The sequence below is a fragment of the Rhagoletis pomonella genome, unplaced genomic scaffold, assembly GCF_013731165.1.
Source record: "Rhagoletis pomonella isolate Grant_MI unplaced genomic scaffold, Rhpom_1.0 Rhpom_scaffold_00007, whole genome shotgun sequence".
NCBI classification, from domain to species: Eukaryota; Metazoa; Arthropoda; class Insecta; order Diptera; family Tephritidae; genus Rhagoletis; species Rhagoletis pomonella.
Window position 1 is genome coordinate 25,341,703 of NW_023458561.1, and position 14,559 is coordinate 25,356,261.

General features: G+C 37.4%; 1 protein-coding gene across 1 annotated transcript; it reads right to left on the bottom strand.

Moving 5' to 3' along the window:
* Window positions 1-1,479: 1,479 nt before the first annotated feature.
* On the bottom strand, window positions 1,480-2,674 carry LOC118743669 (protein TsetseEP-like). The gene is made up of 3 exons (XM_036476433.1): window positions 2,530-2,674; window positions 2,102-2,440; window positions 1,480-1,965 (listed from the first exon to the last, which is right to left on the bottom strand). Exons 1-3 carry the CDS (start codon window positions 2,575-2,577, stop codon window positions 1,546-1,548), a joined length of 807 nt encoding a protein of 268 aa, XP_036332326.1. The 5' UTR covers window positions 2,578-2,674; the 3' UTR covers window positions 1,480-1,545.
* Window positions 2,675-14,559: the final 11,885 nt, after the last annotated feature.

Here is a 14,559-nt window from a genome sequence, read left to right on the forward strand (position 1 = left end):
ATCAGGTATCTTGTGCTTCCTGATGAACGGCACTTGGTCTCTTCTTTTCAGAATGCACTTCCAAACCTCGCTTGCTGCATTATAGGAATAGTTTGTCGAGAGATGTTTCGATTAAGTTAGTAAATGTTGAGAGGTATTTAACTGAGATAAGAGTAGCTACTACATCATCGGCGTATGCAATTATCTGCCTACCCACATTTTAAAGTTCTTAAAGTAGGCTGCCTACTGCTATGTTCCATAGACGCGTTGAGATTACAACTGAGTAGGAACTTTTTTATTTTTGATTCACCTTATCCTGCGCTTATTTCTCGTCCGATTAGCAAAAGTTAGATAAACGAGGTCAGTAAATTGCTTACAACCAGATTTAACAGCGATGTGATAATTGCCGCAGGCGATACCTTACATATGGAAAGAACCCTCAATGCCCAGAAAGGTAACGAGGGTGTATTCTTTGTACAGAATGATTTTTCAACTGTGTGAGCTAGGGAGTGGAGTACTACTTTAACTGACCTTTTATAATTTTAGGCATGCTGGACCAAATTTTGCTACCTACCTGGTCCCCAATATGCCCATCTCTAAGTCGTTTTAGGGATTTGAGCAAGAAAGATGACAGACTATTTGGCCTAAAGTCTTTTGGTCTCGTATGTGAAGTTTTCCCCTTTAGGAATGAGAACTACCCTTACCGCCTACCATTGGATACCCCTCCAATTAATTCGTAACGCTGCCTCAAAAAGTGGTACGGAGACAATCATGTAAGATGTATGCTGTAGGTCAGCGGGAATGATTCCGTTTCGCGCCAGAGACTTACAGGTAATATTCGCTGCCTATGAGTCGATTGTTGACTGTGACTGTGGAGGTAACCCGCATAGTGCATTTGAATTAGAATCTCTAATGTTTCTTCTCGCTACTAGTTGTTGAATCACCATATTTCTGGAAGGCATAGCTAATATTACTAGCTCTCGTTGATAGTATTTTACTTAGTCTGCTGACCTCTGAAGTAGTTTCTATTTTATGACAGAAGGCTCTCCATCAGGAGCGCTTTAAATGGACCGTGTTAACCGATATCACAAAAAGGAGAAAGTTATCAATTCGTCTAAATATATATTTTTTTATATATGTTACCGCATAGCTTTGGACCACGTTAACCGATTTCCATAATTATTTTTTTTAGCGGAAAGGTATTACCTCATAGGTGGTCTCATACTAATTTGGTTTAAATCCGATCATTCGATCAGGAAGAAATTAAGGATAATCTTAAATTTTTATATGAGAATCGAACTCGGTTTTAATTTTTGCATAAAACTTACTTGTTTTTATTATTTATTTTGTAAAATCTTTTGCCTACGGAATGCGCCATTTATTTGTGTTTTCCACCATATACCGGCCCAACGCAATTAAACACCAAATATTAACGCTTGCTGGGTTGCACCAAGTATTATTTTCACAAGAAGAATTAAAACAATGCATACTTTTGGGAGCTTCTATATAATTTCGTGTATGTTTTTACAGCGATTTGGTAAGTTCAATTTTTTTTCGTTTATACTTTTACACATTAGCCACGCCTCTATTTCCGTTTTGTTGTAACCAATTGTTGAAGGCCAAAATCAAATTACTGCTTATTTCACGATTGGGCTCTGCCGCCTCTGGCGCCTCGGCTTCATTAGCCAATATCCTACCAATTGGTGTACGACGAGGTGCAGAGACAAGTTGAATATCCCTGCGTGCATCTGATGCCACCTGCGCCTGTGCGCTACTGGCTGGAGTGACTATTTCTGGTGGTCCAAATTGCAAGCAATAATTAAGTGCATCGCTAAGGCGCGCTGTGGTCTCAACCCACTTGCGTTCGGTGGCATTGCAACACTTGTATGAATTTACGTCGATGACATTCAATTGCTCACGTATTTCACCCGCCAAATCCGAAGCATTATTCGAGATAACATAAATGGGCGAGAGTGTGTTGGAGGACTAAAATTGAGAAGTGATGTTAAGAAAGGTAATTAATTATAATAGTTAAAATAAAAAAAAAATATCAGAACAACTTTAGTTAATAATAAGTCAACTGTTGCCTTTTGTTCAAAATCTGTTCTTGATTACCACTCACCAAATCTGCGAAACAATCAAGTGCATCCAGTGAGCTGTTGACTGCAGTACAGGTTTGCACGTAACTACAAACACTGGCCGCCTCGGTTGATATCTCTTTTTGACTCTGACTTGCCGCCTCTAAGATGGCATTGCGATCAGTTTGAGCCACCTGCAGACATTCCTGATATCCTGAGGACCACTGAGCTGCTGCTTGTTGCATTAGTGGTTCGTACGTGTCGAAGCATTCCGCAGACTCTGTTGGTGAAATACGCGCCTGGCGTGCGAGTAGGAAATTTCCCAACGAAAGTTCAGCAGCACGGTCAGCAATGTGTGTGTCAAGCGGCAGGCGGTTGGCAAACTGTCGAATTGAAAAATAATAACAATAATTTAAGTATTTAAACCTAATAAAAAAAGAAAGCACAAAAGGTGATTTCTAAATCCACTAACCACTGTTGCCAGGATTGTACTTAAAATGCACACTACGATTTTCAACATAACGGAGAGGTTTTTTTTTCTGAACTTTCTAAAATATTTATGACGACTTTGTTGGCTATTTATCCTTCGATTTTTATAGTAAGCGTTGCTTTGCTCTTTGCTGTTATGCGTTTGACTGAATTCGCAAAGAAGCGCAACGATTTTATACTATTTGCCGGCAATGCTTGTGAGGCCTCTCAAGAGTTTTCTTATCATCCAAATCGAGAGCTGTGCAAAATACGTAGATAAATAAATATCCACCCACCGCCACCTCTTCTTTAAGGCATTTGAAGATAAACACTCAGGCACTGATACATTTGAATTTCGGATGTATGACTTTAGGTGTGTGTGTGCATATTTGGATTGCGTATTTCCAGTAGCCACAATCATCAATCTATGTTCTTTATAATCACAATAATACCTGGGACTAATAAACGGATTTGAGCTTGGCAAAAATAACTGAGACAAGTAAATTGAATTAAAAAACGTATTTTAGCAAAACGTTTTATCTACGGCTACTCTCTGATGTCAACAAACGTGGAACGTGTGTGTAATATATTAACGCCGCAGTTTCGTATTTGTTTTGATATACATATGCACATACATAAATATTTTAGCGCTTACGACCTGTAGGAAAGTTGCTGGGACATGAGCTGGGGTATTATGTATTTATAACTAGTGAACCCGGATGACGTTAAAGCGCCCAAAATAGAATTTAAAAAATTTAAAAAATATTCAAAATTTTAGTCAGGGTTATAAGAGATTCGACTGTCATATCTCATCAAAACCTTGCAGCCGTTTCTGAGTGAAGAGCAGTCTCGCATAGTGCATGTTTTTATTTTGACCGCATTTCAAATCACCCTATACCAATGACAAAAGCTCGTAATTTTTTGAATTCCTTTCCCAAGTTATTCTCAAACTAAAATCTTCTGACATTGTGATACCCATGTATTTCAATAAACTTATGAACTAATTCGAATTTGATTGTTCGAGCAATTGGCAACCCTTCTAAGTAAAGGTCAGGAATAAATCCCTTTCAAACCCATTTCGATATATACTTATCTATTCATAATTCATCCAACTTACTGAATAACTTGAATGTAACTTTTTAAACACGTGGCAACTCTTTTCAAATATTCGAAATGCTCAAACTAAAGATTTCTTATCATTCTTTCGTTTGAATATGGGATTTTCATATTTCATATACTTTTTGAATTAGTTAATTGAGTTAGACCATTCATAAAGGTGGCAGCCCTCTTCAAAAGTATTTTTAAGCTTAATCATTGTCAACTTTCCTACCCGGGCACTGCGATACATATATTAATTAACTGATGAATTAAGTAGAATTATAATTTCTAAACATGTGGCAACCCCGCTAAGTACAGTTCACAAATAAAAAACTTTCAAACCCCCTTCGATTGATACCCATATTTTAACCATTCATTTAACTTATAAAGCAATTTAAATTTAACTTTTAAAACAGATGGCAACCCTCTTCCAACACCTCAAAAATATTCTTAGGGTTCAAACTAAAGATTTCTTAACACTCCTTCGCTTGACATCCATATTTTTATATACCGTATAACTTGCGTAGGCATAAGTAAATTAAATTCAACGTTTAAACCAGGTGGCAGCCCTCTTCTCATTTATTATTACTACTTTCTGAAATCCCTTTCGTTAGGCACCCATATGGTGTTACACATTTATCTTACCTGATATGATTTTTTAAACAGGTGGCAACCCACCTATAGTTCAGCTAAGAACCAAAGCTTTTCAAAACCATTTCGATTGATACCCAGTTTGTAATAACTGATTTGTTTTTTTAATAATTTTAATATAAGTTTTTAAAAGGTGGTAACTCTTTTAAAAAAAGTAAAACCTTATTTTGCAAGTACAAGGTTTTTAGTTTAACATTTATTATTAAATAATTTGAATTTTAGTTTTTCAACAGGTGGCAACGCTTTTCGAAAGAATATAACCAGTTTGCACATCTACAGACTAAGCGCTTTAATTTGACATCTCACTTTTAAAAATTGGGCCAACGGTCCAGATCTTTTATTCTGAACAAAAAACCCCATGAAAACTGGCTTGTGGGTATAAGTTTATTTGACGAAAAAACCCTAGTATGTCAACTCATCGAACTAGAGGAAAAGCAACAAAACGCATAGACGAGTGCTCGAGTTTCACAAGGAAAAGGAAGCTGACAGATTCTACTGAAACTATCGCCACGGGTCATCTTTCAGAAGAACTATCTATGAAATACAATAAAAATACGAGTGATGAGCCTCTGCGCCAGCATAGAACGAATCCAATTTACCATTGCAGAATGTACTCTATGCCGTAGAGAAGAATTGCACATTTGCACAAATTGTTAAAAGCACCCTCAATGTCTAGAAATAAGCCCAAGGCGAATTCTGGCATTGCTAATTCTGGCAACCAGATTTTGCAAAGTCATCTCACAGGACGCCTGATAGGCATGTTGATGCAAATACAGAAGATGTGATGAGAACGCCTCCTTACGAATGCGCAACTTTACCAATCTTTCCAGACATTTAGGCATCAAGGATGTCATGCTAATAGGCCTGTAGCTTCTGGGGCTAGTACAGTTACCCTTACCAACCTGTGTTAAGTGCAAAGGCGACATCAACCAGCTTCCATGCTTGTGGTATCTAGGCAAGTGCATGTGATCCTGTGAAAATATTTTTCAAGGTCGCCAACTAAAGCTCTACATCTTCTTTAAGTACAATAGGTAGGATGCCAATCATACCGGGCGATTTGAGACTGTCAAAAGACTCAATATCACATCTTAGGGCATCTTCATTAGTCATAGTTCTGGCAAGAAAGTAGTTGTACCTTGACACGTGATTCTCGCCTAACAGTGACGCCTCTCCCCCTCCAGACGTAGTAGGACGGCTTGATAATTCAAGTGCATAGCGAGAGCAGTTCTTCCTCGACTGATCCTTCCGTCACTTCTACCCTTTGTTTTAGGCAAAGGTTTCGTGGCGCCAGAGGTCTGTCTGGCTGATAGGAATTGTGCAATACCACACCAGTACCCGCCACACTAGGACTCGATGAGGCATTAGGACAGGCATTGGTGGGTGCCACCACAGTTTTCCTTATATTGCAACGTTCGCCAGCTGATTTGGATGTCAGTGCATCCACCGAAGTCCCACTGGGTTCCGGAGTAACCTCCTTAGACCTGGGCCGCTTACTGAATGCAGCGACAGGAGGGGTTCGGTCAGCCACAGAAGAGGATTCCCCCTGTTTGCGTTTCGCCCTCAGATGCTTCTTCCTCCTCCTCTGCTGGGTTTGTGAAAGAGCACCAAGTCGTTGGCAGCGAGCTGCTTCTCAACCCACATCCCCTGCAAGAGATTTTTTCTCTCCCAACTCTGAAGAAAAGAGGATTGGCATTACCTCCCCATAAATTTGAATATATACGTTTAACAAAACTTGTTTAATTTTCTATGAAATCTTAATAACATGGACACAAGTTCAAATGGATCCGGTCTTGTTCCTAAGGTCTTATTTAAATTTTTTCATAAAAATCTTATTTTTTAACGATTTTATCTATGTACATTTTATAAACTTTTTAAATATTTTTCATAATTATTGCCTATTTTTTGCACACATCTTGCAAATATTTTGCACATTCAATTTGCAAAAAAATCCGAGCTATACTTATTATCTATCTAATTCGAACGATATCATTTATCTTTTATTTTTGGATTTAATTGCAACCGAAATAGCGCTCTTCCAAATCACTCTATTTCTCATCGAAGTTGTTCGTGTGTGCTTCCCCTTTCCCTTCAATAAAAAAGAGTCTACGGAAATAGTGCAATTGACGTCATATTTTACATGACGAATATTAGTTAATTCTCGATATGCAGCAAACTAGCGCCGTTATACCGCCCGTGTGCATACTAATTAAAATTTGATTGCAGAGCAGCAACTTTTTAATTAATGAAGCCTGCCCCCTTGATAAGGCGGTGAAGTCAGGGCCGGATCGTGAGCGGCGCCATACAAAAATGCCGCTCAGCCACTCAGAAATGCCGCTCAGCCACTCAGAAATGCCGCTCAGTGCGGGACCGCTTTGCCGCTCATGGTGTGGCCTCGACCTTATACTCTTTTTACCTGCAGCGGCAGCGTTCCCACTTCATCTCAAAATTAGTTTTTCGGGCCCGGTTTAGAAGTTTTCTCGACTAACCCACAACTTATGAAGCTCCTTGTTCCAACTGCGAACAGGCGTACGGCTAAGAGGTGAACAAGAAGGACAAGCCTCATCGAAACTAGCACGTAGGGTAGCGGTTAAATTAGCCACCACCACCTTATCTTGTTCTAGTTGGTGTCGTGGTCTGGTTCCTAAGATCCTCCCAAAACATGGCCAGTCCGCCAAGTTGAAACTCGATTCAACTGTCAAGTTTAGGACTGACCACCCTAACCGAGAACTAGATACGGTAAGATCAATCACTTCCTGTCTTCTGCGAGTAACAAATGTTGGCTTAGTGTCCACATTCACGTAATATATATGTAAAATATAGTGCCAAGTTTGACAGAATATACATATACAAAGCCGATCTCGCTTCGCATTGCACTTGCTGTTGCCCCAGATTTTATTCTGGGTATAAGCATCGCAACAAAGGCTAACTGGCCACTTCACGTGGCACAAAGACCGGACTGTGATAGGCGTATATGACAACTCCATTTGCATATCCTGCTTTGAAGAGGATGAGACAGTAGAGCACTCTTTGTGCTTCTACCCCGAAATTGAGACATTTGACCGCGATGTGTTGAGAGACGAACACCTGAGCTCTTTCACACACAACAATATACCTAGGTTTAAGTCGTGCATCCCTGCAGGAAAAGCTACTAGTTGTGAACTAGAATTCTACCAGTTTGCGTTTCAGCCCAACTAGTTCACGTTCTATCCCTTTTCAATGTTAGCGACTGGTATTTTTAACATTGCGATGTCCTACGATATGTCAATTGTCAGGCTATGCATCAGCATCTACTAGTAGAAATACTAGTAGCATCATACCAGTTGATGAGATAGTCTGCCAATTAATCCCCTATGAAAAGCATTAGTATGCCTTTTTGCTCGCGGCGCTCCAACAGTCGCAATGGCCGACAGAGCAAAGCACTCGCGTGGTATGCCTGAGGTACTAGGTTCAAGCCCGGGCGCAGGGAAATTTTTTGATTTTTTTTTTTATAATATTTCTTTTATTTATATTTTTTATTTAGGGATTTTTTTGTTATTCTTAAATTTAATTTAAAAAAAAATATATTTTTTGTAATCTATTTTTTTATGGCACAAGTATTTCTTCCCATTTTTTGTTTCTTTTTTTTTGTAATGCAACTAGATTTTTAAGTTTGTTATTTATATTTAAACTGAAATAATTATTCCTACTTACATTGATCTAACTTTAAAAATCCTAACCACCTCCTAGCGGCCTCGAACCTGCGATCCCAGAATCAGAACCAGTAGTCTTCACGTGACGCCACAGCCGACATTTGTAAGAAAAGCAATTAACTGCGTTTTATTTTAGACTTTGGCAATTCATAGGCAGATGTCGCTGAACGCTTAAGTTCTTCGAAAATGTCGAACTGGAAGGCACATACTAGTTTATGAACTAGTAGTTTTTCTAACTGGTTTGGGTTTTCACTGCAGGGATATTAAAAGGGACATGCAAATTGTACAAAAACTTGTCACATATTTCGAATATTTCTGTCTAATTATAGAGTACGGTTTTCACCTGACTTAAAGAAATCCGAATTTTATTATTTTAAGCAAGATATTTTCTTAAACAAAATCAAATCGAAAATTTTTGCCTCTTATTTAAAAAATTTATTTTGAAAGTGAAAAAAGTAATTTCCAACCCTTGTGCTCAAATGGTTCGTTCATTCTAACTGAATGCATCTGTAAATTATTCTACTGCCATAAAGTAACGACAGATGTAGTAACTTTTGGCTGGGGAAGTTCAACGAATAACAGACGCGCTCAGATACAGTTAAATTATCCCTAAAATTAAACGGAAAATGACATATGCCACTTTCAAATAAATGAAATTGATGTTAGCATAAAGTGCTTCCGATTATCGTGAAATTTTTTATTATTTTTGTAAGATTTTTCGAAATATTTTCCAGACCGGTCATCATAGTTCGGAAATTTTCGGTATTTGTTCCTGTGTATTTTTACGTTATCTTTCGAAATTTTTGTTTTATTTCTTGGTATATTTCTTTGGGAACCTTTGGTGACTTTATATAATTTTAATTTTGCCGAATTTTGTGTGTCACTACTTTTGGGTATTTTTGGACGCTGTTTCGATATTTTTTGAGTTTTACTTTTTGAAGCTGTTAAAGATTTTTGTGTGTGTATATTTTTGGAAATATTCCGTTCAAGATTTTAACGCAACTTGTCTTTTGGGATATTTTTAAAAATATTTCAAGCACTTTCGGGATCTGTCGGATCCTTTTTTCTTTCCTGTTTTATTTTTCAGGATTTTTTGCATGTCTTTCTGTTTAATTTTTGGTATTTTTCTACTTTGCAACCTTTTGGAATCTTCATGGAAGTTCGCAAGATTTTAGGGAGCCTTTCCTATTTCTTTTTCGGTTTTTTTTTTTCTATAAGAGAACATACGATCTTCTTAGAAAAGCTAGCCAGACGCTAGGAAGATTGAAACTGCTTTTACTGTGAGACATTGAAATACCTTGAGGGTTCATATACAACTTTATGAGGAAGTAAAAGCATTGTATCACCAAAGAAAAACCTCTGGATTTGCCACGGCAAACCTCCGAGTGTCCAAATCACGTAATAAGAATATTTTTAATAAATATTTTAGCGAACTTCTTAACAGTTCATTTTTTTTGTGTAGGAAGTGTGCGCCCTAATGTACTTATTTTCTGCTTTGAGAAATAAGTAAATATAATAGAAGGAAGACTTGGCTTGCCTTGAAAATTTTATGTTTAAAATAATCTAAAAAATTATGATCTAGACTGATTTTTTGTAGTACATAGTTTATTTAACAATAATTCTTATCACCAAGTCTGAAGGGTCTTGTTTCTTTAGAAGTTCCATAAAGTTCTTAAAAAAATATCATTTATCTGTATTTATCATTCATACGCATTCGGCTGCGACGTCAAAACTAAGTTTGCTTTCAATGCAACATACTAGCCCATTCAACTAAGGGTTAACATATACCTCTTTGTTGAAATATTTTTAATTAGCTCAATTTTGTTTATGGTTTTGTTTACTTAGTCACTACAAATATGACTAAAATACAATGGCAAAAGCATTTAACTAAGCACCAAGAGTTTTGGGAATTCTGCACACACACATGCACATAAATACTTGTACTTATATCGCTCAAAAATGCTTGATTTCAAAACCTTTGAAGTACACGTGCTTTACCTAAATAAGTACTTTCACCTTATTTGTTAAGTGGTAACTCATTGAAACACAAATCTATGCACTTGTCAATATAATACAAGTAAGTATCTTTGTTTATATGAAAAGGCGTGTGAAATTTCGTAATTGCAGACCAATCAATTTTCAATTAATTTTCATATTGCATATTTACTTATTTTTGTTTGCCAGACTGAATGACCGGGGGGTTTTTCCACTTCCTGTGTCTAATCAGAATGCAAGTGTCGAGTACTTAATTATCAGCTGCGCCATGGTAAATCATAAGATGTCTTAAAATCTAATAAATGGTTATTAGTTGTTTGAATTCTCGGTAATTAAGTGCTCACTATTTATATTTACTGAAGTGAGCAAATATACATAAGTACTAAAAAAGTTATAATTTGTTATCAGTAGATACGCTAATAAGTCTAAGTTATTAAAGCAGTACGGTTCCATTGAAAAGAATAATTGGCAGAGAGTACTTAACGAAAAAATAGAAAGTATTTCCAGCAAAAAAAAAAAAAGATAGAATTTCCGATATAAAATTTAAAGCACATGATTTAAGTTAGTTAAAAATGGGCGCGTTTGACGTCATGAGTACACTTAGAAGTTAAAGAAGTATTTTAATTTGGCTTTTAACTTTTAAATCGATAACCCATGTGGGAACTAAGTAGTTTTGTGGATTTAGCGCTCTGTGAATATTCTAATATTATGATGTTTGAGGTGACATGCGAACGATTTTTGGAGTAAATATGTCGACGGTGTCAAATGCCTTCGAGTGGTCAAGAAGGGTTAACACCATTACTTGATTTTTATGAATGTTTAGACTAATGTCATCCGAAACTTTTATGAGGGCTGTGATACAACTTCTATTTTTTCTAAGGCCAGATTGGTATGCGCTCATCAAGGACTTTTGGATATGGAACTGTTGGCTTTATTGCTCATTATTCGTTCCAGAACCTTGGATAGGTAAGGCAGTATAGCTATGGGCCTATAATCGCCATTGGGCTTTTTTTATAGGAACTATGTATTTTGGCTCTCTCCCAGCAGCCGGGAAAGACAGACGTAGTCAGAATGGTATTAAATGCGTAAATAAGTGAAGAAAGTAAAAAATTTTGGTAGTAAGCACTTAAGGAATTTAGGATGTAAGCCATCAAGTCCGACGGTATTAGATTTAATATTTAGAATGGAGTGGACAACATCATAACGATCACCACATTAAAAACAGAAACCAGGTATAGAGACACTCTTATTAATATTAAGGCGATCATTGCAAATATTACAATTACTTACTATCAACAGACAACCGCAAAACCTTTTCGTTTAGTGCATCAACGTCAATTGATTTGAACACCAAATTGTTTTTGTTATCAATTCCGATTCCATAATTTGCTTCCATGTCTGCCCAGAACCTACCACTGTGCTAAATTGGTGTTCGTAATATTTTAATTATTTTTGACTTAATGGCCTTGGTCACTTCGCGCCTTATTGCGTCTGTCAGATGGTACTTCGATGTCCTGACTATACCATGGATGGCGCTTAACTCAGTGGAGTGCAATAAGGCCCGCGGAAATAATGCCCCTGTGCTTTATTTACCTAAAAAAGGAGAAACAAAGCCCATGGGCGTTATTTCCATTTCGAAGGGGTAATAGCGCCCGCGGACTTTATTTCCTTTGCAAAGGAGCAATAATGGCGGCGGGCTTTATTTCCCAAAGAAAATCGAATAACGCCCGCTTGATTTATTTAATAAAAAAGGAAAGAAAGCCCCTGAGTAGTATTTTCTCTAGGTTTATTTTACTGAAACATTCCAAATATGTATACCGGCATACATTTGCATAAAATGAAACGTATTTTAAACGAATTGCTCTCTATTTTTGCATTACAGTGTAGTTCATAAAATCGAACGGTATTTGTGCCAATAACTGATAAGCGAATTATTGGAATCTAAAGGTAAATTGTTACTATTTTTTTAGCCTTCAATGCGATGCGCATATTTGTTCTCAGCGTCTTAGGTTTTTCAATGTTGGCGGGAAACAGGCTCGCTATTCGAATATGGAGACAATAAAGATGAAAAACATATTTTCGATGTCGGTCAGAACATGGTATAACGTTAAAATACTTTGTATTTATAGTCTGTTTGCTCAGTAATTACGTCACATAACACATTTTCGTGTAGCAGTTGGCACACTAAGGGTGGGAAAAGTTCAAGTTATAAAAAATTTAAAAATGAGTGGCGGCAGTTGCTTAAAAATATTGACTGTTTAAGCATTTGTGCTGTATCTACTAAATCAGTGACAGCTTGTAAGAAAAGTTCAATGCTAAGGAAAATGATAACAGTACATTGACTGAGTGCAACGTGTATAAGAATTGGTCATATTTATCAGAAGCACAATATCAGACAGCAAGCGAGCAATAGATTAGTTATCAAACATGCTACCGTAAATTGCAAAGATTGTGCTATATATTATGGAATAAGAAAATGAACTGGCTTGAAGAGGTCGAACTCTTAGATGTGTATAACGAGTTTGTGAAGTTGATAAATAAATAGATACAAAAATATGTATGTAAAATATCGACATATATGAAGTTAATGATGTATGTATATTCTAACTCAACCCAAATCTATGTAGTTTATCTTCCTTAATTTTGACATAGCTATCCATGAAATATAAATTCCTTCTTCTTTAGCACAAAAGCTGTTCAAATGCCGTCAAATTTATAAAGCATACTTTTAGGATTGCAGCCAATCGATATGGGGTTTATCTTTTCCAATGGTTGCCATGCATTATTTACTGCCGCTGTGATAGGCATACGAATTATCAATAAACTACCCTACAGGAAATTCCAAACTAGTGAAATTAATTTTAACCTTGTGAATCTTTTTACATATTTATTAAAAAAAATGTTTAAACACAAAATGAAGGTGGAAAATATTAGCTTTAATTTAATGAGCAATATTTACCGAAATTTGCCAAACTGAAAATTCGTCTGCATAACACCGACGTAAGTTACATTACTTGTATATGTAATTACGAAAAAAAGTGTTTCGACACGCAGAAATGAAACAACTTTCTGGCTTTGTTGAAAAAGCGCCTGCTCGACGAACTGACTTTCGAGATTTTCACCGTCTACCATTTAGTTCGAACTTTGCCCGAGGGCCTACTCAGCGGGCATGAATTTTCGATGGCGCTCTTGTTATCAATTGAGCTTTCTGTACTTAAGCCCTTTAGGGGACCTCTGGGAGTAGTTCGCACATTTTTTTTTGCTAAGGAGGTCCTTATTTGTTCTACAAAAATTTCTAAAAAGTACACTTTTGGAGCGATCTTCGTCCAAAGAAAACTGAATGTAGCTATGGTTTGAAGAGGAGTGCTCATCAAGAACCCTTCAGGCGGAAATAGAGGATAATACAGGAGACGTGACGAGGGTAATGTCCAGGACCTCTTGCCTGGCTGCAGAGTGATTCGTTTTCTATATTATTTACAAATATTCAAGTCACCACTCATCCCTCGCGTTGATGACTGAGCTTCCCCAGCACGAGTGCCTTACGCAGCAACAGTGCCGGGGGGGTCCAATGGCGCGGCCATCCAGGCTAACCGTCACAATGTCCTCATTGCTGAAATAAGGTAAAATTAGTGATTGGAATTCGTCTTTGATGAGCATGCAGAATCCTTATATATCTACTTGTATCTGCACCATCAGCCTAAATTTAGGCGACGGCTTCTGAATTAAGACTACGGCTGCTTAAACTCGATCAAAGTGGAGGAGGAGATTTGCGGACGCCGCCTTAGAGTGTTGGAGGTTTACTTGCAGGATCCTTATCCTCCAAGGTCTTCTCTAGCTAGGCTAATTCGATGTCCTCGTTTACTAAGGCTAAGAGCCTCTCTTCCCCGGACGCTTTCCATCCCTAGCATTTTCGGCCTCTGACATGATGGATTCTACCTCATTGCCCATAGGCGTTCCTTCCGCCTCGGGCTCACCTATCACCGGCACATCCGGAAATTGTGAGCCATCACACCAGATATCGGATAGGTGGACCCTGAAAACGACCCTTTCGATTTCATATGATATACATTTTTTTCTAGGAACTTTCTCCCTCTTGAGACCTCTGTCTCTTGGGACCTTCGGACCCTTTTCTCCCTCTCCGGGCCCACTGGAGAATCTTGGTATATTTCTCAGATATCCGAAAAATATCCTGACCACCTTGTCGCTCCAAAATCTTGGTTGCCATGCGCCTATCTGAGTTGGCCTTTCGGTCCGACGCTGTTTTGCCATTTAGACCTTCCAGTAGAGAATTAGAAAGTTTTCAAAAAAACCGGAGTAAATACAGCAGAGCAGGCACTATCTACCCCAAGCAGGCGTGAGTTAGAAGCGATAGTGAGCTAATGTGTAGGGCTGCTTTTACATGCCAGCAAAACAGATGCGCACTCTCTCTTTACATACACATATACACTAGGCGACAGATGAAAGTGTACACCTTGTTCTAATATAATATTCACAATTATTTGTATGAAAAATTTTTTGCCTTGTTTATTTATCTAAATATGGTTCATTCTATAATATAAACTGTATAAATCAAAGTTTAACATTTTATATAAAATTCACAA